Source organism: Delphinus delphis, chromosome 4 (genome assembly GCF_949987515.2).
Source record: "Delphinus delphis chromosome 4, mDelDel1.2, whole genome shotgun sequence".
Classification (NCBI taxonomy): Eukaryota; Metazoa; Chordata; class Mammalia; order Artiodactyla; family Delphinidae; genus Delphinus; species Delphinus delphis.
In genome coordinates this window covers 9032809-9058432 of record NC_082686.1, presented here as the reverse complement: position 1 = coordinate 9058432, position 25624 = coordinate 9032809, and the positions used below count along the sequence as shown (strand labels likewise).

At 47.1% G+C, this 25624-nt stretch overlaps 1 protein-coding gene across 1 annotated transcript in view; it reads left to right on the top strand.

The window, feature by feature from the left end:
- DOP1B (DOP1 leucine zipper like protein B) overlaps nucleotides 1–25624 on the top strand; it is a 111017-nt gene that overhangs the window by 13391 nt on the left and 72002 nt on the right. The window contains exons 3-4 of the mRNA XM_060010327.1: nucleotides 19515–19696; nucleotides 20077–20247. Of these exons, the coding sequence (XP_059866310.1) occupies nucleotides 19515–19696; nucleotides 20077–20247 (353 nt within the window). The remainder of the gene's footprint in view (nucleotides 1–19514; nucleotides 19697–20076; nucleotides 20248–25624) is intronic.

Sequence of the window (25624 nt, the reverse complement as noted above, 5' to 3'; positions counted from 1 at the left end):
GATGCATGGGGAATGAGCCTGATCACGGGAGCCTGTGGGTGGGAGTGGGCAGCCTCGGCACCCGCATCAGAGTTACTGGACGTGGAGGGTTTGGGAAGGTGCTGGAGAGAGCGAGCCTTGATCAGCTTAGCGATCACTTACTTCTGGGAGACTCGCGACTTCTGCATTCAAGGGTACCTGATAGGAGTTGATGTGAATAAAAAATTTTCTTAAGGCTTTTGTGATGCTTAGACTTCTTGGACTCTTGTGTGGACACACAAATTCAGTGAGTGAATTAGTGACGAATTAGTAAAAAATGCAAGCAGAAACAATATCGTGGTGTGCAAAGTTAGGTGCAGTTGTGTTCTAATTAAGGTGGACGATTGCAAGTTATAAAACACAAACCGTATACTCAACAGCAGAAGTGTATCTGGCTCAACTTGACAAGAGAAAACTGAGCCCCAAGAGGTTTTGGTTTGTCGGACTATAGACAGGTTCTAATTGTATTATTTCTAAAACTTGCTAAACTTTCAATATCATGTTTAGAATCTTTCTGTATTATGGAAAAGTTTATCTTTTATAGTTTTATGTGTATCAACCTGAACAGGGTAATTTTTGCTTCGTTGTTTATCTGAGACTTCAAGCTGTCACCTTTCACGGATCATTTTTAGATAAATTTTAATCAAGGGCATTTGAGCCCTGTGAACCCAACCACTGTACCAAGCCTGGGGTAGAACTTGGATTATGGAAATGAAGGATCGTTTATTTAAACTCTACATTTAAAAAACCTTAGCACTGAAGCTTCTTTTAAAAAAAAATCATAATGGTTCTGAATGAACCACGTTTTTGGGGGGGGATTTTTTGCTGCTTTTATTCAGTATCCCACTATTTCACAAAATGGCCAGATAGCAGGTGATGTGCATGAGTAGCAAGGGAAATAGGTCTTGGGTATTGTTAAGTGTTTCATCTTCTAAAGTCTTAACGCTGAAACGACAAGCACCTGCTTTTTAAAGCGGAGCTTCCTTGTTGTGGCATGATGGGAAGAAGGTGGCCGGAGCTCGGAGACCAGGTGAACTGTTCTGGCTCTTTACAGATCAGCGCCAAGACCTCGTCTACCTAAACACTTGCTGAGTCTCACCTGGATCCTGACGTTTACCCGAGCCCTGATAACTGCTTCTCTGTTAAATAGCATTAGTTCAGATAAAGCCTCTTTGGTTTGGGGTCTTTGTTAGTTTGCTAGGGCTGCCATAACAAAATACCACAGACTGGGTGGCTGCAAGGACAGAACTTGATTTCCTCGAAGGTCTGGGGGCCGGACGTCCAAGATCAAGGTGTCGGCAGATTTGGTTTCTTCTGAGGCCTCTGTCCTTGGCTTGCCGACGGCTGCCTGTCGCTGTGTCCTCTTCTCCTTGTGTGTCTGTGTCCTAATCTCCTCTTCTTAGAAGGCCACCAGTCAGTCATATTGGACACCACCTATATGACCTCATTTTACCTTGGTCACCTCTTCAAGGACCCTGTCTCCAAATACATCCACATTCTGAGGTACCGGGGATCAGGGTTTCAACATACGAATCTTGGGGACACAGTTCAGCCCATAACAGGGTATGATAATGAACTGCAATTTGTCCCTCCACATATGAACTGTTTAAAAAAGTTCATTTCCGGTGGAAGCCCAGGTGGCTTTTCATCACGTGCCTCATGGAAGAGTAGAGCGTTATTTATTTAATCTTTTTTTACTGCCCTGGAGCACTGTGGAGAACTTCAGCTCTTGTGTGTGTAGTAATACAGGATGTGCCCGGAACTTCCGAGTCCCTCAGGGCAGCCTTCTGGACTGCCTCAGTCCACTGGGGCTGCTGTGACAATACCACAGCCTGGGGGGCTTATCGACAACAGACATTTATTTCTCACTGTTCTGGAGGCTGAAGCCAAGGTCAAGGTGTAGGCAGATTCAGTGTCTAGTAAGGGCCCTCTTCCTCGTTCACATTGGCTGTCTTCGGTTGTGTCCTCACGTGGTGGAAGGGGCAGAGATCCCACTCTCGAGGGCTCCACCCTCACGACCTAATCACCTCCCAAAGGCCCACCTCCTAAGACCTTCACACGGGGGGACACAGACATTTAGACCATGAGCCTGATGACTTGTGCCCCACGTGACTGCACCTCAGCGGCTCTGCACCAGCTTCTTTGTGGGGCTCTTTGCGGGGTGTCTTTTAGGGGAGTCCAGCCCTCCAGGTTGGGCTTCCCCATCTGTCTCCCTGTGAGGACCCTTGCAGTCCTCCTCCCACTGAGACACAGTCAGAATTGCTGCCCGTGATCCCTGCTGGACCAGACTCTGCTTAGCAAGTGAGCTGGAGTCAGGCCATGAGCCCCTCTCAGCCCACGTGATGCCTGCTTCCATCTTGTCGACTCACTTCTGGGCCCCCATCTGGTAGAGAAATGGTGTCTCAGCTTAGGGCATTTATTTTAGTCATTTTCCAGCAACCTATTGCTGCTGTCTGGGGTGGTGACCTTGAGGGTAGAAGGTGTCAGATAAATGGGGTGTCAGGGTCATATTGGAAAGTCATGGGCCTAAATGCCTTCTGAGAAGAGACCAAACTTAAAGGATGTTGTTGGCAATTACTGACTCCTTCCACCTGTAAATAAAGTAGATCCTGCACCTCTGCCGGAGAGTGGTGAGCGCAGCGCCCACTTGTTTCTGGCAGTGTTCTGATCTTCTTGGCACTGGGACTTGAGAGATGCAGCTAACAGAACTCCCGTTCCTAATGCGTGAAGGCTGCCCCATCCTGTGCCACTGTTCTATCATCCTTCTTTTTGTGGGTGATGCCCTAGGCGGCATCATTGCTTCTTACCCTACCCCAGGTTCTCCAGAAGGAGCTGAGAACTGGCAGGCGCTTTGCTGTTCAGTGTTGAGAGAATGGCCTCACTGTGAGCCACTCAGACACCATAAGGCTGACATGGTCCTTCTGGAAAAGTGCATTTCTTTTTGCTGAAGGGAGTCTGATAGGCTGCCAATAATTGATAGCTAGGATAATCTATTTATTTTGCATCTGAGCCAAGGATTTTTTCTTTTTTTTTTTTTTTTGCTGGTCTTCCTTTCAGATCTGCTGGAGGGATGGAAATAGTCCAGATTTGGACAGGTGAATTAGTCTTCCAGTAATCTTATGACAAAAGCTCATCTGAAAAAAAAAAAAGGCTCATCTAGCAGAAGTGAGTTTATGGATAAGGAAAAGGGCTGTGGTTTCCTTGCGTGTTATAAACACTATCAAAAAGGCTAAGAAACCAGAAATATCATGTCAGGACTGAACTGTGTCGTCCCCCCCAATCCCCGCCTCAACCACCAAATGCATACATCAGAGCACCCCCTAGTGTGACCGTATCTGGAGACAGGTTTTCAGGACGTAAGGTTAAATGAAGTCATAAGCTTGAGGCCCTAATCCAGTAGGACTGTGGCCTTAGAAGAGCGAGCTCTCCCCTCCACATGAGGACACAGCGAGAAGGCACCATCTACAAACCAGGAGGAGAACTGAGTCAGTCGGTACCTTGATCTGAGACTTCCAGTCTCCAGAATGGTGAGAAATACATTTCTGTTGTTTAAACCACCTAACCTGTGGTATTTTGTTACGGCAAACTAATACAGAAGGAAATAAGTTTAAGCTGGGCTATTTTTCAAAAAGGACGACTGATTGAACATGAACACCAATATACAAGCTTGCATCTGAGCAGGCATTCCCATTTAGTTATCTTTTTAAATGGTCTTCTCTTTTTTCCCTTTTTTTTTTTTTACAATTTTGTTGTACAATAAACTACACGTATATAAAGTGTATAATGGATGAGTTCTGATGTGTGGATATCCCTATGAAACCATCACCATATAAGATAATGAGCATGTATCCGTCACCCCCAGAAGTTTCTTCCTGGCCTTTTGTGGTCCCTCCTCCCTCCCTCCCCTCTCTCCCCCATCCCCAGGCAACTGCTGATCTGCCTTCTATCACCATCGACTAGTTTGCATTTTCTAAAATTTTATATAAACAGCCTCATACGGTATATACTTTTTTTTTTCCTGGTCTGCTTTCTTTTCGCTCAGCCAAGCTATTCTGAGAGTCATCCAAGCCCTATGTATTGATAGTTTTTGCCTTTTTACTACTGAGTAGGGTTTTATGGATGTACACCATTTATTTATCCATTTGCCTGTTAATGGACATCGAGTTGCTTCCAGTAGGTATATATTTAACTTTAAAAAACTGCCAAATTGGGCTTCCCTGGTGGCGCAGTGGTTGAGAGTCCGCCTGCTGATGCAGGGGACACGGGTTCGTGCCCCGGTCCGGGAAGATCCTACATGGCGCGGTGCGGCTGGGCCCGTGAGCCATGGCCGCTGAGCCTGCGTGTCCGGAGCCTGTGCTCCACAACGGGAGAGGCCACAGCAGTGAGAGGCCCGCGTACCGCAAAAAAAAAAAAAAAAAACCTGCCAAATTGTTTTCCAAAGTGTCATTTTACACCAGCAGTTACGAGGACTGCAGTTCTTCCGTATTCTTGCCAACACTTGGTATGGGCAGTCTTTTTTTTTAATTGAAGTATAGTTGATTTCCAATATTTTATTAGTTTCAGTTGTACAGCATAGTGATTCAGTATTTTTACAGATTATACTCCATTAAAAGTTATTACAGGATAATGGCTTTAATTCCCTGAACTGTACAATATATCATTGTTGCTTATCTATTTTATACATAATAGTTTGTATCTCTTAATCCCATACCCCTAATTTGCCCCTCACCCCTTTCCTCTTCCCTTTGGTAACCACTAGTTTGTTTTCTATATCTGTGAGTCTGTTTCTGTTTTAGGTATACATTCATTTGTATTTTGTTTAGATTCCACATATAAGTGATATCACAACACTTGTCTTTCTCTCTCTCTGACTTATCTCACTAAGAATAATATTCTGTAGGTCCATCCACATTGCTGAAAATGGCAGAAATTCATTCTTTTTTTCAGTTGAGTAATATTCCATTGTGTGTATATATGTGTATATATCACTGTGTGTATATCTTCTGTATCCACACCACATCTTCTGTATCCATTCGTCTGTTGATGGGCATTTAGGTTGCTTCCATGTCTTGGCTATTGTAGACAGTGCTGCTGTGAACATTGGGGTACATGTATCTTTTCAAATTAGTGTTTTCATTTTATCCAGCTATATACTCAGGAATAGAATTGCTGGATCATATGGTAACTCTGTTTTTAGTTTTAGTTTAGGGACCTCCACACTGTTTTCCATAGTGGCTGCACCAACTTACATTCCCACCAACAATGTATGAGGGTTCCCTTTTCTCCACATCCTAGCTAGCATTTATTTGTAAACTTTTTGATGATAGCCACTCTAACAGGTATGAGGTGATACCTCATTGTGGTTTTGATTTGAATTTCTCTAATAATTAGCCATGTTGAGCATCTTTTCATGTGCCTGTTAGCCATCTGTATGTTTTCTTTGGAAAAATGTCTGTTGAGGTCTTCTGCCTGTTTTTTTGATTGGGCTGTTTGTGGGTTTGTTTTTCTTTCTTTCTTTTTTTTTTTTTTTGATATTGAGTTGTCTGAGCTCTTTGTATATTTTGGATATTAACCTCTTGTCAGTGATATCATTTCCAAACATTTTCTCCCATTCTGTAGGTTGTCTTTTTGTTTTGTTGTTGGTTTCCTTTGCTGTACAAAAGCTTTTAAGTTTAATTACGTCCCACTTGTTTATTTTTGCTTTTATTTCTTTTGCCTTAAGAGGCAGATCCAGAAAAGTATTGGTATGATTTATGGCAGAGTGTTCTGCCTATGTTCTCTTCTAAGAGTTTTACAGTTTCAGGTCTTTACATTTAATCCATTTTGGTCTTTAATCCATTTTGAGTTTATTTTTCTATATAGTGTGAGGTAATATTCTAATCTCATTGTTTTACATGTGGCTGTGCAGTTTTCCCAGCAACACTTATTGAAGAGACTCTCTTTTCTCCATTGTATAGTCTTGCCTTCTTTGTCATAGATTAATTGACCATAGGTGTGTGGGTCTATTTCTTGGCCCTTTATTCTGTTCCATTGATCTGTGTGTCTGTTTTTGTGCCAGTACTATGCTGCTTTGATTACTGTAGCTTTGTAGTATAGTCTGAAGTTTGGGAGGGTGATTCCTCTAGCTTTGTTCTTTTTTTCTCAGGATTGCTCTGGCAATTCAGGGTCTTTGTGGTTCCATATGAATTTTAGGATTATTTGTTCTAGATCTGTGAGAAATGTCCTGGGTAACTTGATAGGGATCACATTCAATCTGTAGATTGCTTTGGGTAGTATGGCCATTTTCACAGTATTAATTCTTCCAATCCAAGAGCACGTGGGTTCGATCCCTGGTCGGAGAACTAGATCCCATATGCATGCCACAACTAAGAGATCCTGCATGCCGCAACTAAAGATTCTGTATGCTGCAATGAAGATCTGGCCCAGCCGAAATAAATAAATGTTAAAAAAAGAAAGTTCATGATCATTGTAAATTTTTGTTTTGTTTTTAAAATTATTTTTTGGCTGCATTGGGTCTTCGTTGCTGCGCATGGGCTTTCTAGTTGCGGTGAGCGGGGGCTACTCTTCATTGCGGTGCGGGCTTCTCATTGCAGTGGCTTCTCTTGTTGTGGAGCATGGGTTCTAGGCACGCAGGCTTCAGTAGTTGTGGTACGTGGGCTCAGTAGTTGTGGCTCACGGGCCATAGAGCGCAGGCTCAGTAGTTGTGGCACACAGGCTTCATTGCTCCATGGCAGGTGGGATCTTCCCGGACCAGGGCTCGAACCTGTGTCCCCTGCATTGGCAGGTGGATTCTTAACCACTGCACCGTCAGGGAAGCCCTGTAAATTTGTTTTAGTCCTATGGAAATACAGCACAAAGAGAGCTCTGAAAATCTGCACTGTTTCTTTGTATGTAATAGCAAAAAAAATTGGAAATGACCACCCTCAGTAGGGGAGTGGCAGTAGGATAAAACATGACACAACAGCATCCAACTGTAGTTACTAACTCGAAACTACATATGCAGCATCCAACTGTAGTTACTAACATGAAAGATGCCCACAGTAAAGTAAGGGGGCAAAAAAAGACAGGTCAAACCGTTCATGTATAGCGGTGTTGTGTGTGTGTGTGTGTGTTTGTGTGTGTGCGTGTGTGTGTATGTGTTTATGTAAAAGAAGAAAGGAGTGAAAGGGGATTGTATAGGAGTGGACAAGATCTAGAAGCCCTTTGTTGTTGGCCTAGTTTGCTTCCAGTTTTCATAACTCTAAAGGAGGCTCTAATGAGCATCTTTCTGCCTGTGGCTATTTTTGTAAGGTATGTCTCCCGTGGTGGAGCTGCTATGTCAGTGAATGTAGAGTTAAATCTCTGGACACACAGCTTTATTTTGTGTGGACTTTATTTTGCTCCACTAATTAAATTGTCTGCACGGTGCCAGAGCCATGCCTTTCAGCTGCTGTGTTTACGTCTTTATCTGGCAGGAACGTGCTCTCCACCCCAGCCTAACCACTCTTCTATTCCAGAATTTTTCTACCATTCCCAGGCAGTCTTCTTCCAGATGAACTTCAGAATCATTTGCAAAGTTTTTTAAAACTCTTATGGGGCTTCCCTGGTGGCGCAGTGGTTGAGAGTCTGCCTGCTGACCTAGGGGACGTGGGTTCGTGCCCCGGTCTGGGAAGATCCCACATGCCGCGGGGCTGCTGGGCCTGTGAGCCATGGCCGCTGAGCCTGCGCGTCCGGAGCCTGTGCTCCGCAACGGGAGAGGCCACAACAGTGAGAGGCCCGCATACTGCAAAAAAAAAAAAAAAAAAAAAAACATTCACTTAGGTTCCTAAGCATTGAATTGCTCTTCTTATGTAAGTCCTTCTTGTGTCTTAAATATATTAGAATTTATACATGTATTTCTGCTGTTATCAGTGAGGTTATTTTCCACTATATGTTTTAACTGGTTGTTGCCACGCAGGAAACTATCAATTTATAGAATTTGGAAACCAGCCAACCTAGTGAATTTATTTCTAAGTTTTTCCAGCTAATTGTGTTGAGTTCTTTGGTTAGACAGGTGTACATATCATCAACCAGCCCTGAGTTTGTGTTTTTTCCCAGTGTTTTGTTAGCATTTTCTGGAATAAGGTTAAATAATAATGATACTATCAGTGTATCAGTAACACTAATGTTAGCTGCTGTAGCAAAGAAGTCCAAAAATTCAGTGCCACCATAAGACTGAAGTTTCTCGCTCATGGATCAGTTCTGCATGCTGGTCCAGATTGGGCAGCTCTCCTCCATATGGTCATTCCAGAGACTCAAGCCAGGGACTCTGCCATCTCTAACACATGCCTTCCAGAGTTGCTCTATTCACTGCCGCTCTGTCCCACAGGAAGGAGGAAGAGCGTGTAGGTGCATGCTTAGACCTTAATGGCACATGTTACTTCCACTCATACCTTCAAGGGAGAAAAATATCGGCTGGTCCAGCAGCCCTGGCCCAGCTGTACCCTTTAGCACAGGAGGGGACTTGATTTAGGTGGGCGGTCCCCATCCCTGCTCCTACCTGGCGTGCACTAATCTTAATGGGAGTGCCTCAGCCCTGCAGATCCATCGGATTGCTTGTCTCATCAGGGATAAGCTTGTTCCTTATTTACTAACCTTAATAACTTCTTATCTTTATATGACAAGAAACATATGTCATTTCACTGCCTCATCAGTTTGTAAGGTATTCATTGTGTTTTTCCCAAGCAGCACAGTTCTGCCCTACATTTTACTCACGTGCTTTTGGTGATTATTATCTGGCTTAAGCCAGATTCTCCCAGTGCCTGAGATATGTCTTGGAAGTAAATTTGTTGGAAGGTGTGCTGATTCAGATGTTGTGGGGTGAAGGAAGGAACACCGAGCTTGGGGGCAGAGCACCAGGGTTCATGGTCAGACTGACGACTTCTCAGTTTGGGGCAGACGTGCTGGTTGCCACCCACTCACCCCCCTCTTCCTTCTTGTCAAAAGAACCCAGGTATGTTTAGGGGTCAGGTGGTAAAGTGCTACAGGGTGGTAGCCCCCATCTTCCAGCCCCACTGGTGAATATTATTGTTTGAGGACTTAATCCTAGTCATTCTATTTTCTTATAGACACAGGCACATGACCTTGTCTGGCCATGAGATGTGGCCGGCCGGCTTCTGGAAAGGATTTCCTCTAATACAGAGAGACAAAAAAAGGAACAAACTTTTTTTTTTTTACTGCTCTCTGTAGCCATGTAAGAATTTAATGCCTGGTATGTGACAGATATCTGAGGTTATGGCAGGAAAAGACTGAAGATAAGTCAATTCACCGTTGGGAGCATATAAGCATGAAAAGGTTTGGGTTCTTTTAGGATGTTGTTGAGCCCTTGCATGAACCAAACGCAGAAGTAGGCTCTTCTAGACCGGGGTTTCTCAGCCTCGGCACTGGTGACCTTCTCCGATGGGGCTGGGGTGCTGTCCTGTGCATTGTAGGGTGCTTATCAGCGTCTTGGTCTCTGTCCCCCAGATGCCAGGAGCACCCCATCTCCCCTACTGTGACAGCCAGAAATGTCTCCAGACGTTGTCCAATGTCCCTTGGGGGAAAAATTACCCCAGTTTGAGAACCACTGCTTTGGACTTTCGGTTGTGAGGTGGCAGATTTCTCCACTGAGACTTGTATAGTCAGATATCCTGTTCTTTACATCCAAAAGCTTCCTAACTGATCTGCAGCCTTGGACCATCCCTAACCCAGGGGGAGCCTGTTTCCTCTGCGAGCTGATGCAGGCACACTTGTTTCTGACAATAGAGGGGTGTGTGTGCCCTGAAACGTGCAGCATGTCCTGTGCTGATCTGTGCCCTTGCCGTTGGCATTCCTGTGGTTCTCGCTGGAATCAGGCCTTTCTGGAGTAGCTGCCGATGATTTCCTGTCTCCCCATCTGCGCAGGTTTCATCCTAAGTACGGAACTTCCTCATATTTCTGAGGAGATCGTGTTCTTCCAGCACCTGCTTTATGCCAGCCACACGTCTGCCTCTCGGTTCTGAGTGTCCCAGGCAATTTTACAGCTGCTGGGGTTTGGAGAGGAGAGGCAGCGTTCCCGTTATTTTTCACACCTAGAATCCTCCAAAATCAGTGCCCTGTGACTCCTTTTACTGATAAAGACACCGAATGAAGCTCAGACTCTTCTGCGTACAGTGTTTCAGCCCAGCCAGCGCCCCTGCAAAGCCCATGGGGCTGGGGGGTGGCACGTGGACATGAGGGAGGGCCGAGGACCGGCACTGCATTCAGCAAAGAATAAAGTCTGGAAACAGAAAGCGCTGGGAAGCATCACAGTAGCCCCTGAAGTTCCTACGTGGGAGACAGGGAACGAGGTGTCAATGGTGAGAGCGAGTGACTTTTACAATCTAAATGTAATAAATTCAGAAGGGGGAGAAGAGCCATGTTTGAGCACGTGTGTTGTAGCCTGCCTTCTGTGAGGTAACGAAGCGTTTGTTGTGATGTTTAAAGACGTGGTTTTCTGACCTAGCGTTAGATTCCTGAGTCGTGTTAGCCAGGAGCCTGGGATGGCCCCCGGTGCTATGTCCCACGTGCGTGCGCATGTGTGTGTACATGTGGGTACGTGTGTGTGATCCTGATGCCCTGTGGGGTGGAAGTGGAGTGAATACCCTGGACGCCTCTGCTCCCTTTGGAGTCTGACCTGCAGGACCAGCCTGTGAGTAGGTAGCGGCGAGTTTTCTTCGTGAGAAGCTGGGGCGTCGGCGCGGGCAGCAGCTTGTGACAGGCTGGACGGCTGGTGAGGGCCCGAGCCCGGCTCTGACCCAGGTCTGCCAGTCCCGAGCCTGTGCTCTTCATCCTGTTGCCCCTGCCGTTGCCTTCCTGATCGTTCTCAGGAGTTAGGCCAGCAAAGCATTCCCTCTGCAGCAGAGCCCTCCAGGTAAACTGATAAAAATGAGTTTCTGAAACTTCCAAGCCGAGGCCCAGGCCCAGGGCTCGATCAGGTGGTTCTTCCTGCAGACGGTTAGTTACTGCCACCCTGTGCCCCGCGGCCGAGGCCTGGCCTGGGGGCTGCTGCCCTCACCTCTCAGCCACGTTTTGTAAGGTCTCCAGGCGTGTAGATGCTCAGCCTTCAGTCGTCCTCCTATGCATGGTATTTGTTCAGAAAGTGCAAGTTAATATAAGCTACAACAATAAGGTAAAACTGATGCAAAAGAAATAATTTTTAGAAAATTAAAAGAAAAAAATGTGTTCTAATGGGTCTCTGATGCAGGCGGTTGAGTGAGCCAGAGGCCCCAGTGCCCTGCTGGCCGCTTCAGTGCAAGCCGGGACTGTGGGACGCGGACGAGAGTTGACTAATTGGGTGCACGGCCCTGCAGGTTTGCTGTAAGCATCGAACAGAAGGAAGCAGCACAGTGGTTCTCCGGTCGGTGACCTTTTTGAGAAGGAAGCTCTTCCTTTACAAAGGAGCTGTACTGGTGTCATTTCCCCAGTTAAACCAAAGCTGGCCTCACTTTGAGAAGGAAGCTCTTCCTTTACAAAGGAGTTGTACTGGTGTCATTCCCCCGGTTAAACCAAAGCTGGCCTCACTGGCTACCTGTGGATCCCAGCTCCCTGAATCGGCTCTCAGGGGCCTTGACGAGGTGCCAGTCTCCCCGCCTGTCTCCTTCCCTCCCTCGCCCCCCCAAGCTGCTGCGGTGGCTCCGTCACTGCCATTTCCGGGAAGGCCCGATGTTGCCCAGTGTGGCCTACTTTAATATGGGAAGTCCTGGCCAGTTCGTTATTGCTCAGTGTCTGTTCTGTTTTTATTCTGTCGGAAGAGCAGAATTGCTGTTGCGGTCCTCTGGCAAGTATTAAGTGAGTGTTCAAGCTTGTGCCAACTGGCCAGTCCTATTCACTGTTCAGCTTCCTTTTTGTGGCATGAAATGAACACCCTTATAAAGATGACTGACTTCCAGAAGGAAGACATGCCAGTACTTTACCATTTGCTTGATGAGAGCCATGCTTTTAAATTGGCTTCCTTACATCCTTTATAGACAAGCATGAGGCATTCTGAGGTCAGTGCTATCACTGGGAGAGCAGGTCTGGGCTGTCTCTTCTGGGAACTTTTATCTATCTATCTATCTATTTATTTAATTTTTATTGGATTATAGTTGATTTACAATGTTGTGTTCGTTTCTGCTGTACAGCAAAGTGAATCAGTTATACATATATCCACTCTTTTTTATATTCTATTCCCATATAGGTCATTACAGAGTACTGAGTAGAGTTCCCTGTGCTATAAGTAGGTCTTTATTAGTTATCTGTTTTATATATAGTAGTGTGTATGTGTTCTCTTCTGGGCACTTTTAAAGGAAACATTGAAAAATTCATTTGAAAGGCTAGAGCATTTTAAAATATAATTTAACTCCCCTCACCCATATTGTTAAATTACCCTAAAGTTTTTAAAATTGTGATAAAATACATATAACATAAAATTTATCATCTTAACCATTTTTAAGTGTATTAAGTTAATTTTTGAGTCCTCGGGCTACCCTTTTGGAATTTTTAATCATGGTTTTTACATAGAACCGTTCTAAATCATGCCGAGTCCTGGAGAATATCAGACTGTCAGACTGTATAATGTCAGAGTAAAACAAAGTGAAACGTAGACATTGCCTTGGGTGGAGTGAAGTGAGACACTTCCTGGTCTCTATTCGCAGGGCTCAGATGTGGTTCAAACTCTTTTTTTTTAAGCTTACATTTTGTATTTTATTACTTTGTCCTAAGGTCAGTCTGCTAAGCCTATGAACACAATGAGGTTAAAAATATTGTAAGTATATCTTAAGGAATACTTTTAAAATAGTATAGTGCCTGGGTGAAATAAATAAGGAAGTTTAATTTCCTGTCTAATCATATTTTTCCTTTCTGGTTAGCACATAAAAAAGTAATTTTGAAAGCATGGCTTCCTTGCCAATTCATCTGTTTCCCTGAGATATCTATTCTACAGTTGTAGAAGAACCTTTTTCTCTCTCTCTTTTTTTTAAGTATACATCCTTTTCATTCAGAGTTCAAACAAACAAACAAAATATATATATAGGTATATATATGTATATATATGTGTATATATACATAATATTAAGCTTACTGGCCAGTCACTTTGGGTTTCTGTTTTCCTGAAAAACACAACCTGGAAATATTCCCTGAGCTCTTCTCGCTGGAGAAGGCTCTTGCCAAAGCGAAATGCCCAGATGGAGGCTGGAGACAGGAAGGCAGAGTCAGGCCTTCCCTGACCTGAACCGGGTCCAGTCATGGCAGCTCTTGACAGCTGGGAGAGGGGCATGAGGAGGGAATCAGGCATTTTCAACCCCTAAAGGGTGCGACTCAGTTCAAGGGGGCTATTTTGCCAATTCAGGGTTAAAAACTCTCACTCAGGACAGGCTGGACCCAGTCCCTGTGTCCCTTCAGGATTGTTAAAAGGAGGCCCTTTGTTCTCTGGTCGGGAAACAGTTTTCAGTTTAGTCCAAGGTGTGGACGTCACTCGGGAATTCATGTTCCTTGCAGCTCAAAGCCAGTGCGGCAAGAGCAGTTGGGGGAACACAGCGTTCATTTTTTTATTCTTTTTTGGTGGTAAAATATATGCAACATATGTTCAACTGTTTTAACTATTTTTGAGTGTACGGTTCAGTGGCATGCAGCGTGTTTCATTGTTGTGCAGCCGTCACCACCATTCATCTCCAGAACTTTTGCATCTTCCCGAGCTGGAAACTCACTCCCCATTTCCTCCTCCCCCAGCCCCTGGTCACACTGCTTTCCGTCTCTATGGATTGACTACTCTAGGGACCTCGTGTAAGTGGAATCATACAGTATCTGTCTTTTTGTGTCTGGCTTATTTCGCTTAGCACAGTGCTTTAAAGGTTCATCCAGGTTGTAGCACGTGTCAGAATTTCCTTCCTTTTTAAGGCTGAGTAATATTCCTTTGTGCATATAGACCACATTTTGTTTATCCATTCATCCATGATGGGCACTTGGGTGGTTTCCACTATTTGCCTATTGTGAATAATGCTGCAGTGAACATGGGTGTGCAAATATCTGTTTGAGCCCCTGCTTTCAGTTCTTTTGGGTGTGTGCCCAGAAGTGGGATTGCTGGATCAAACGGTAATTTGGTAAATAAAGCAAATGTTTAACATTTTGAGGAGCACTGCGGTCGCGCCATTTGACATTCCCACCAGCAGTGCACGGCACTCAGTTTTGAAACGTCCTAGGACAGGGCTGCTCTGAGTAGAATGTCTTCTTTTTCAAAAGCAGTGGCAGCTGAGGGCATCAGGCTTGATCCCACCTCCCAGGGAGGATGCAGCAGAACCCCTCCAGGTTCCTATTGAGGAGTGTCTTTGGGAGCCTAAGGTGGGCTGGCGGCGCTGGGCACTTCACTCGTGCCCAGGCCTGATGGCTTGGGCGCTGGCGTTGACAGCCCACAGGTAGAAGAGCTTCTGAATCGAGGGTGTCTGCCTGAAGAAAGCCACCGGGCTGAACCAGCACACGGAGCTTTGACTATGTAGCAGCCAGATGGGGAATGAATCATTATAGCTAACGATCTCATTCTCTTTTAAGTTTGCCCTAAAAACATGGAGCTGTTTCCCCCATGGCCGTGCTTTAGTCCTCAGTGAGACAGAGGAAAAGTCTCACGTAGGTAGAATTTGAGATGCTACTTAGTACTACTCAGGTAGAAGGTGTCTTTGAGTGGGACCCACACCCACTTCCTGTGTAAATTAAGTCACACTGGGGGAGGTGGCACCCTGTCTAGGGGGAAGCCTTTGTTTCCAAAAGTGCTTCCAATCTACTACATGGAAAACCTTTTCACCTGGCAATTCTGATCTCCAGTCTTACCACATTTTTTTTTTTTTAAGATTTTTTTTGATGTGGACCATTTGTAAAGTATTGAATTTGTTACAGCATTCCTTCTGTTCTGTGTTTTGGCGGTGTGGTTCTTTTTTTTTTTTTTTGGTTTTTTGGCCACGAGGCATGTGGGATCTTAGCTCCCCAACCAGGGATGGAACCCACACCCCCTGCACTGGAAGGCGAAGTTTTAACCAGTGGACCGCCCCAGGGAAGTCCCTCCGGTCTTACCACTCGCAAAACATTTCTTTAGAGTTTTTTCATTAAATATCCTTTTAAAATAATATTTTCTTTCCTTTTTAATCTTAAATATTAATGACTATTTACCTTTTCCTTTGTTGCCTTAAAAAGAAATTTCAGGTTCTCCAACTCCACCTCTTATTATATGCAGATTTTTCTCCTTGTCTTCAGTGTTTCTTGGAATTCTCATCATCTGTTGGGTCCGCAGTTGATTTCATCTCCAAATATACAGCAGTTTGAGTTTTTCTTTTCTGATACAACGTATTCCTCAAACTTTCTTGTTAACACATCTAACTAGTGTCCTTGTCCGCTTTTGTGACAATAAAGGATATTATTTGTAAATGACTGGATTTCTGTCAGTTCTTTTAAAATGCAATGCATTTTGTCTCCATCTTTAAATCTGGTACTTAACAGTCAGCTTGTCATTATAATAAGAGGAGATGCTTGTTGATTGCTTGCTTTGTGGCAGGCCCTGAGCTAATTTCCTTAAGTGTGGTATGTCATGATGCTTGACACTTCGTTAGGCACCATTATCCCTGTGAAACCGGAGCCCAGAAAGGTTAAGGGATTTACCCAACAGATGGTGGAACTGGAATTCCAGGCTCTGACCCCCAAGCTCACAAGCTTAAACCAGGCATTATAATAGCCGCAGTCTTGTTTGTTTGTTTAACCTGCGTGTTGAAGCACATATTAAGTGCCAGGCTCTGTGGGAAGTGTGTTAACAAAATCACTATGACCCAGGCACCATTTTAGCCCCATTATTCGTGCTGAGAATGGTACAGAGGGGAATCAGTGTCATAGCTGCTCCAAGGAGCAGCCTTGCAAATCCTGTCCGGCCAAATCCTGACTGTAGGTTGGATGAAACCAGTTCATGATCTCTGGGTGTCTCTGCTCTACTCCTGAACCTGTGTGCTTTGATCTAACTTACCGATCTGATGGGTGAAAAGTATGGCATTTCATAGTAGTTTTTTTGTTTTGTTTTAAAATTTTAATTTTATTTATTTTTGGCTGCATCGGGTCTTCCTTGCTGTGTGCGGGCTTTCTCTAGTTGTGGTGAGCGGGGGCTACTCTTCATTGCGGTGCGCGGGCTTCTCACTGCGGTGGCTTCTCTTGTTGCAGAGCACGGGCTCTAGCCGCACGGGCTTCAGTAGTTGTGGCACGTGGGCTCAGTAGTTATGGCACACGGGCTTAGTTGCTCTGCAGCATGTGGGATCTTCCTAGACCAGGGCTCGAACCCGTGTCCCCTGCATTGGCAGGTGGATTCTTAACTACTGCGCCACCAGGGAAGTCCCTCGTAGTAGTTTTAATTTGCATCTTTTAAAGCAGGAAGGATGAGCATCTTCTCATTTTTCTAAGTATTATCTGGTTATATCCTTTGTTCTTCTCTGCATTTTCAAATCAGACAGCTTCCTTCATCTTCAGTGTACCTTTCCCCCAAGAGGCACTGACTCCCGGACTCAGATATGCTGTGTTGCTTGGATTAACATGGACAGCATACAATGAACAATCCATTCCACATGTCCTGGTCATGCCCTCAGATTTTGGTTATGTTTCTTATTCTAATTAAATTAAATGGGGTAACACATTTAAATGAGAAAGAAATAGCAACCCGCCTTGTTCATTTGTAATGAATGGTTGTGGTTCCTTGTAATTCCATTTATATGGGAAGAAGTGTATTCATCAGAATAGGAAAGGTTATGCCATGGTAACGAACAGTCCCCAAGCTCAGTGATTTTTACAGTATTGTTGAGTTCTGCCTCAGTGGGTCAGCGGGTGGTTTCTGCTCTCTTAATTTCTCAGGGACCCAATCTGGGAGGGGCTCCAGTTCAACCTGTGTCTCCGTGATCTTAGAGGCCAGGAAAGAAAACCCACTGGGCTTTGAGTTGGCTTCTGAAGCCTGTGCCAGGAGTGACACATCATTCCACTCATCTCACTGGCCAGAGTAAGTCACGGTGCCACGCCTACATTCAAAAGGGCAGAGAAATGGGATCCTGCTGCTGTACAGCCCCAGTGAGCCAAACACTTTTGGATCCCACATGACCACCTTAGGAGCTGCAGCCCATCCTTTGCGCCTCAGTTAGCAAACGTCCTTAGACTATGCTGAGCAAAAGTGAGATGGTGACTTAAAAAGCAAGAGCTCGGGGCTTCCCTGGTGGCGCAGTGGTTGAGAGTCCGCCTGCCGATGCAGGGGACACGGGTTCGTGCCCCGGTGCAGGAAGATCCCACATGCAGCGGAGCGGCTGGGCCCGTGAGCCATGGTCACTGAGCCTGCGCGTCCGGAGCCTGTGCTCCGCAACGGGAGAGGCCACAACAGTGAGAGGCCCGCGTACCGCAAAAAAAAAAACTGAAAAGCAAGAGCTCTGCCTGACAAACGTAACAGGTGAGGACAGAGCTTAGTTCTCCTCTGAGGTCATGGAGAAAGCCCACAGCTGCAGTATCGCTAAGCCAGTGAGCCACAGACATGGTTTCCTAAAAGCTGTGTCGTCAGGACTGGCCAGCTGATACTTGTTGAGACTGGGTGATGGGTACTTTGCTGTTCTACCTGTTTTTCTGTATGTTTGAAAATGTCCGTAATAAAACACACCCTTTCCTGTGCATTTCCCACAGTCGTTTCCTCTCTTCCTCGACACCTCAGTTCTTACCCGCATGTGTTTCCAGGTCGCCTCCTCAATTTTTCTTTTTGACACGAGCACATTAAAAAAACTATTTTGTTGGCTTGCCCTTTGTTTTAAGCTATCAGACTCTTACAAATAATAGTATAAGGTATTTCTTGACGACCTCTAGGTATAGCTGGTTTTTTAGTTGTAGTTTTATTGAATTTGAGAGTTCAATTAGACCACATGCTTCTGATGGAAAATATTATTTTGCTTCTTTTCCTTTTATCTCCTCCATAACCTCATTATGCAGGATCCCATTTCTCTGCCCCTTTAAACATAGGCGTGGCACCGTGACTTGCTCTGGCCAGTGAGATGAGTGGAATGATGTGTCCCTTCTGGCACCGGCTTTAGAAGTCAACTCAAAGCCCAGTGGGTTTTCTTTCCCGGCCTCTAAGATCACGGAGACCCCTCCGTGAGCTGAAACCCCTCCTAGCCTGGGTCCCTGAGAAGTTACAGAGAGCAGTGTGTGTTTTAGAGGGGGATCATTTTCTTCGCTCCTAGGAAGAAAGCTGTCATGGCCCTAAGACCACATGGTCCGGGGGCAGCGGTTCTGACACACGTCCTGTGACGGTCTTGCGGGATGCCTGCCTTGTAGGAGGCAGGTGCAGAGGGCCGAGAACAGCAGAGGAGGAAGATCTTGGGTGCGGACCCAAGTAGCTCACCACCGAGCTCAGCCCTGAAGCTCATGGTCATTAGCACCGCACGCGAGTCGGTGACATGTGCACTTGGAACCGGGTGGAGCACCAATAAACGTGTTCCCCGCCTAGAGTTGGGGACCGTTCTGCCTCGGCGAGTTGGGTGCACAGCTGAGTCTCCCATGAGGAAAACGTTCAGGCAGAGCCTGCACGAGGCGGGCAGGAGCCACAGGTGGACCTGTGCTCTTAGGAAGCTTGAAGCTGAAGCATTAATACATGGAGCCGGTGAATCGGGCAGGAGTCGCACCGTGGAGGCCTTTGAGCAGCTTTTTAAGAAGCGTGGACTTTACCCTGTCGGCTTTCAGTAAATATTTGTATGGATTGTTTCACTGCAATGACAGACACTTGGGATAGAAGATTGAGTCGTGAGGACCCACCCAGTGCTCTGCGTGTGGTCGCTCGATGCCGTGAAGAACGGCGTTGACCTGCTCCCGACAGGGAGGTGACCTGTTAGCAAGAAATCCGCCGACCGTGTTTCTCAGATGCGGCCAGTGCCCAGGGATGCTTTAGCGCAGGCCAGGCCTGTGTCCTGCTGGAGGAGGCCCAGCTCGGGGACTGTCATTCCATGCCAACAGGGATCTGACTCCCTCCTGGGGAACTGAATGGTGAGGACGCAGGAGTCATGGCCTATAGGTGTGTCCCAGACACTCAGGGCCACCTGGCTGTGCAGCCAGGCTGGGATAATGATGGGGAAATCCAGGGCTTCCGTGGCACACAAACGAGGGTTTTCTTGCGGACGGGAGGTCTGTGTTCTGCTTAGTCTCATGTGTAGACTAAAGGCTTCCCCAGACAGAAGCACACGGTTCCATCAGAAACTGGCCTGACAGGGACAGCGTCCCTTTGAAGGGATGCAGGGTTTCCCTTCACTGCTGGGGGCTTCCCGGCCCCGTGTCCCTGATGCTGGCTCGTGGCCCCCCTCCCCAAGCCCTCCCGCGCAGTCCCTCTGTCCTCCTGTCCTGTCACGTCCCACCTCTTACAGCCACACCGGGGCCTGCGGGTGTCTTCCTGGCCTCGGCAGATGTCCTCTCCACAGTCAGTGTCACTGCTTTCGTCCTTATGTGCTTTTCCTCTTGTTTTCCAGGCTCTCCAGAGTAACCTGAGGTATTCGTTGCTGCCAAGACGGCTCATCATCAGCAAGAGATTAGCTCAGTGCCTGCATCCTGCTTTGCCCAGCGGCGTGCACTTAAAAGCCCTAGAAACCTATGAAATTATCTTTAAAATTGTGGGGACCAAATGGCTGGCCAAGGATTTGTTCCTATACAGGTACGATAGCATCCCCACCGTTTTACCTTTTTATTACCCAAGTAATCCATATTTCAGTTCACAAGATGAGAAAACGATAAACAAAAAAATACAGAGGGGTGTGTCAGTTCACCGTAAAGCCATCACAGAGGTCACCAGGGCTCACCTTCTGGAGTATGTCCTCCCTGACTTTTCTCTAAGTCGGAGTGTAACGTGCATACTGCCTGTCACCTGCTCTGGGCCAGCAGTTCATGGTGACCGTCTCCTGACAAGCGAGCATCTCCACCACCAGTGTGGATGGCTGGCTGGCTGCCTTTGAAAACCCCCTTGGGCTGGCCAGTCGCTTGGAGCTTCTGAGCAGGTGTCTCATTTTCCCTCCTCTCCCTTTTTCTGTCCCGAAGCTGTGGGTTGTTCCCTCTTCTGGCACATGCAGCCATGTCGGTGAGGCCCGTGCTGCTTGGCCTGTACGAGAAGTACTTTCTCCCACTGCAGAAGCTGCTCCTGCCAAGCCTCCAGGCCTTCATCATCGGCCTGCTGCCCGGCCTGGAAGAGGGCTCGGAGATCTATGACAGGTGGGTCTCATCCAGAGCTGACGGCTGTGCCCATCCAGGTGGGCCGCCCATGCGGTTTGTATTTTATTTCACTGCTGTATAAGAAACAGGGACAGTGGGACTTCCCTGGTGGTGCAGTGGTTAAGAATCCGCCTGCCAATGCAGGGGACATGGGTTCGAACCCTGGTCTGGGAAGATCCCACATGCCGCGGAGCAGCTAGGCCCGCGCGCCACAGCTACTGAGCCTGCGCTCTAGAGCCCGCGAGCCACAAGTACTGAGCCCGCGTGCCACAACTACTGAAGCCTGCGCGCCTAGAGCCGTGCTCCGCAACAAGAGAAGCCACCGCAATGAGAAGCCCATGCACCACAATGAAGAGTAGCCCCCACTCGCCGCAACTAGAGAAAAGCCTACACGCAACAACGAAGACCCAACGCAGCCAAAAATAAATAAATAAATAAAAATTTAAAAAAAGGAAACGGGGACAGAAGTGCAGAGAGCCATGAAGCAGGGCGGGTTGATGTTTACATTTCTGTGGTGGTCTCTGCCTGACGAAATACCGTGTGTGCCTGGGAATTACCTCACTTCCAGGTGAGGGTCAGAAGGTAAGAAAGTTTCCTGGAGTCGCAGTCAGTGGGCAGCAGAGATGGGCTTCTACTCCCCATATGTCACATTCTGAAGTCCTCCTCCCTCCTGTTATACGAGGCAGCTTCCAAATGAAAAAGCAAGGCCACGTTTCATTGATGGATAAGCTCAAAAAGGGGTGAGGCTAAGCAGAATAGCTTTTGACAAGTTTCAGAAGCACCTTGGAGAAATTTGTCCAACTCATACGCATAAAAGTTCATGCAGTGGTGTGTGTTTGTTTTGGTCATTGCTTAGGAACAGGAGAGAGGAGAGAGGCAGTATCCATTCAGATTGAGTATACAGAGTGTCCTGTTTTTCTGGAGAATCATGATGTGAGAACTCACTTCCAGCGTATTAACTATTCTGAGTGATTGCTGCAGTGATTAACTTCTGTTCATAGGACCCATTTTCAGAGCCCCCGTACAGCCTGACTGGGAGGTTTAGAAACCTGTGTGCTTGCAGGAGTTTCCATTTGACTACACAAGAAACTGCTCAAATTTTCCCCATGCCAGAGGCCCCGGCCGTGCCACCCTGGCCTATTTGATGTCGGCAGTGACCGGAGGGTGCAGGGGGTGTGGAGTGGAATCTCACAGTCAATCCAAATAATCAGAATGGTTTGTGGGACAGTCGCTGGTGACCAAGGGTGCATTAAAGTCACAAGCATCTGTGCTGGGATTGGATGTGCATTTGACCGTTGGGAGCTTTCACACAGGGCAGGTGGTGGCCATCCACTTCCCAGTGGGGAATCCACCTCGGCGGTGCACTGAGTCACTAGCATCCACTTCCCTAGGAGGCAGGGCCTGTCTCATCGCTGTCTTAAACCTTGGGGAATCCACCTCGGCGGTGCACTGAGTCACTAGCATCCACTTCCCTAGGAAGCAGGGCCTGTCTCATTGCTGTTTTAAACCTTGGGGAATCCACCTCGGCGGTGCACTGAGTCACTAGCATCCACTTCCCTAGGAGGCAGGGCCTGTCTCATTGCTGTTTTAAACCTCGCACCATGCCCTGAGGGGCTGGGTAGGTGTGTGCGTAAGGGAACAGTCAGGGTCATATGGGGTCAACAAGAGGACCTTTACCAGACTCTGTTTCTTGACTCTTAGTCTCAGGCTCTTTCTAGAGTTCTGATCCATTCACGTTTTCCTAACAGATGTGTGTATATAAATGCTTTTTTCCCATCATCTGAAGATGAACACATCAGCTCCCAAAGCATATTGCAGTTTTTTTAATCTGTAAGAGTGAATCACACCAGGAGCATGTCAGTAGTTGGGGTGTTGTCATGTGTTCTCCTAGTTGATAAACAAATGTTCATTTGAACAGTCGCTAAAGTTGCTTAACACGGGTGTTTTCTCCCAACATTATGATCTCTTGATGTTGAACCAAGAGCTGAGTGAAGCTGCGTGAACGACTGAGTAGAGGCAGGTGTGACAGAAAGCCAGGCCCGGCGACTGCAGCCCTCAGAGGTAGGAGTGACTGGCCTTCCGAGGTGGAGGCTGGTCTAGGGTTGTGTGGTCTCAGAGCACGGCAGTCGGGTGACCGCACGTATCCGTGTCAGTTTGAGAGAGTTCAGCAACGACTCTTCCCCACCGTGCATAGGAATTGAGTCAGACACCCTCGACCCCAGCAAATACTCTGCAGAGACAGGAAGGGGGGGGTCTGGGTGTGGGGGGTCACGATGTCCAAGGTGGTGGAAAAGGCTAAGGGGTGAGTGAGTTTGGGGCTGGTGAGGACGGGTGACTCAGGGGTCTTGCAGAGGCGGGGACAGTTCCTGGTCTGTTCTTGTCAGTGAACCATAAGGGAATGGAAATTTTGGCCAGTGTTAGGACTCGTTATTCCCCCTGGCTTTCTAATAACCCTTTGATGTCTGCAGATCACTCCTGGCCAGAATTCCTTTTTTAAAGTGCCCAAGAAGTAGCCACACAGTTTGCTGTGTTTTGCTGTACGGAGAAAACAGGATTAGTGGTATTGGGGGCGGGAGAATACTCCACTCCTGTTCTGAGAAGACGGAGGAGAGGTGGAGGTTTCCAATGGTTGGAAAGCAGGCAAAACCCGGCTCCCCAGAGATGTGCCTTTAAATCAGTGGCTCTCAGCCCGGGGTGGTTTCTGTCCCCCAGGGGACACTTGGCAATATCTGGGGACACTTCTGGTTGTTACACCTGGGGCGGGGAGGGTGCTACCGGCATCTAGCAGGCGGAGGCAAGGGGTGCAGCTGAACTTCCCACAGTGCACAGGAGCGTCCAGCCCCAGGGGGCCACAGGGTAGAGGTTGAGAAAGCTCGATTTAGATAGTAATTGAAAAATATTTATTGACCTTTCTTTTGGCTGACTCCAGGCACCATGATGATGAGCTCTGCTGGGTCTAGAGCTTCCCCCCCCTTCTTTGACATATATCCGACTATGGTGGTGCAGAGCGCTGTTGTCACTGCCCTGCTTTTTCAGATGGTCACACCCCGCGCTGTTCGGTCTTGGGACAGCTCAGCTTTCCACGAGGGTCCATTCGGCAAGTGATCGCAAGGCCAGAGTCGTGCAGTGCCTGGGGCTTACGGCGCACAGCCTGTGTCCCTCACCTGCTATCAGTTGAGTAGAGGAGAGCGTGTCGGTGTCGTTAGAATGGGCTCGTGTTTGCAGGGTGCACGAAAGCAGCAAGCAGCCAGGGTGGCTGAGGAAGGATGGGAGGAGCAGGGATTGGGGGTTGGTGTGTGTGTTTTGTTTTGTTGATTGTTGGTTTTAAATAGAAAAATGACCATTCTGGACACTAAACTGCACACTTACTTTGGAACTTCACAGCTGAGGTGCTATGAGTAATTCTTATTTAGTAGCAAGTTACTTAGTTTTTAACTCCAGTTATCTTGCTCTTTACTTTGCTCTCCATAGCAAAGTCCTGTCACCATTGCCATTTTCGGACCTGTAGCATCATTTCAATTTTTAATATCCATTAATTTTTAGAATAAAATGGGAATCTTTATATTTATATATAAACCTGTGTTTCTTTAATAAAGAAAACTAGCCAGAGTTCTGTAAATATTGAAGAAAGGATAGCATAAGTGGCGTTCCCCAGGCTCCCGGACAGTGGAACCTCTCTACTGTGGAACAGCCCAAGTGGCCAGTGTTCCGTGGAACGTACTTTGGGGATATGCTGTCCTAGTCAAAGGGGATGTGATAGCAGTGCGTGCATTGTCGTGTTTGCGTTGGGTTTTAGCTAAGCGGTGGTCTTCTGGGATCCTGGAGAGAGGCCACTCGGGGGCTTCCTAAATTACTCTGTTGCTGTGGGAATCTCTCCCTAGCTCAGGACCATGCTGTCTGTCCAGAGGACACAGTGACCCATCTGCCCGACTTACTGTAACCGCAGCTGCTGAATGGCGCTTCTGCCCCAAATTAGGGCCTTTATTTGGTTGTTTTCAGACCTGGGCAAAGATAAGCTCTATTTGTTTGCTCAGCCTTGATAGAAGACCCATCGGTACCTTTAGCCACTAAACCATTCTGTGTCCTTCTTCTAAACATTTGGGTGTTACTTGTGCTTCTTCATTTTGTTTTTTTCTCTGTATCTTTTGCTACAAATATTTTATGAGTAAAAAAGAAGGCTTAAGGAGACTAGGTTTAGGGAGAACAAAATTTATTTTTTATATCAAAAGGTAGTAGGCATTTTTTGTATGAAATGTTTTAATATACACAGAAGTGGTTATTAAAAAGTAAGCTGAAAACAGTTTGGCGTATAGTAAAAGGGAAAGAATGGCCTTCATCTGACAGTTTTTTCAGGTGTGTGTCAGACGCTCATCTGGGCATTGGGGAGTGTCAGCCAGCAGAGCAGACTTAGTGGTGACGGTGGCTGTGTGGCCTCAGCATCAGCTGTTTTCCTGTGCTGAGTTTTTGCTCAAAGACTCTCAGGTATTTTCACAACATTTGCATCCCTTTTCCCTGCCATAGCTGAGAGCTGAAATGCACAGAGGTTTCACTTCTGTGCAAGTGAAATCCCTTTGTGGGAGTTTGCCTCCGCTGTCGTATCGATAGATGCTATCACCCGGCCTGCAAGCTTTGTGTTCGCAGTCGGCGGGAAGGTGCCCCGTCAGCTGCAGGTGCACCCCGAGCGGAGAAGGGCCAGGCCTCGGTCAGTGTCAGTGGAAAAACAAGCCCGCACCCACTGATGCTGCTGCTTCTGTGAGGACGGCCGTGAAATCGCTGACGTCGTGTCACGGGAGACCTGGATAAAGATAAAGAGGCGAATAAATGTTGGTCGTCCGCAGGAGGGCTTCCTGGAGTGGGAGCGGGTGTATGGAGGTGCTGTGGGCAGAGTGATGGGAAGTCGGCTCCAGACCTTCTGGAATGTGCCGTGAAGCAGGAGGCCCAGGGGAATGTTGTCCCCAGTGTTTCTAAAATCCGGTGTCACTGGGCACACTTTTGGCTGTGCTCAGGTCGGGGGTGTCTTTATCATTAGGTCTTCAATCAGTCACATAAGCCTTTGTTTTTTTGTTTGTTTGTTTGTTGGTTTTGCGTTACGCGGGCCTCTCACTGTTGTGGCCTCTCCCGTTGCGGAGCACAGGCTCCGGACGCGCAGGCCCAGCGGCCATGGCTCACAGGCCCAGCCGCTCCGCGGCATGTGGGATCTTCCCGGACCGGGGCACGAACCCGCGTCCCCTGCATCGGCAGGCGGACTCTCAACCACTGCGCCACCAGGGAAGGCCAGCCTTTGTTTTTTTTTTTAAATGACTCCTCCTACTTTTACAGAGTGACTGATCTGCTTATCCACTTTGGGCAGTGGAACCTGTAAGCACCATGTAAGCGC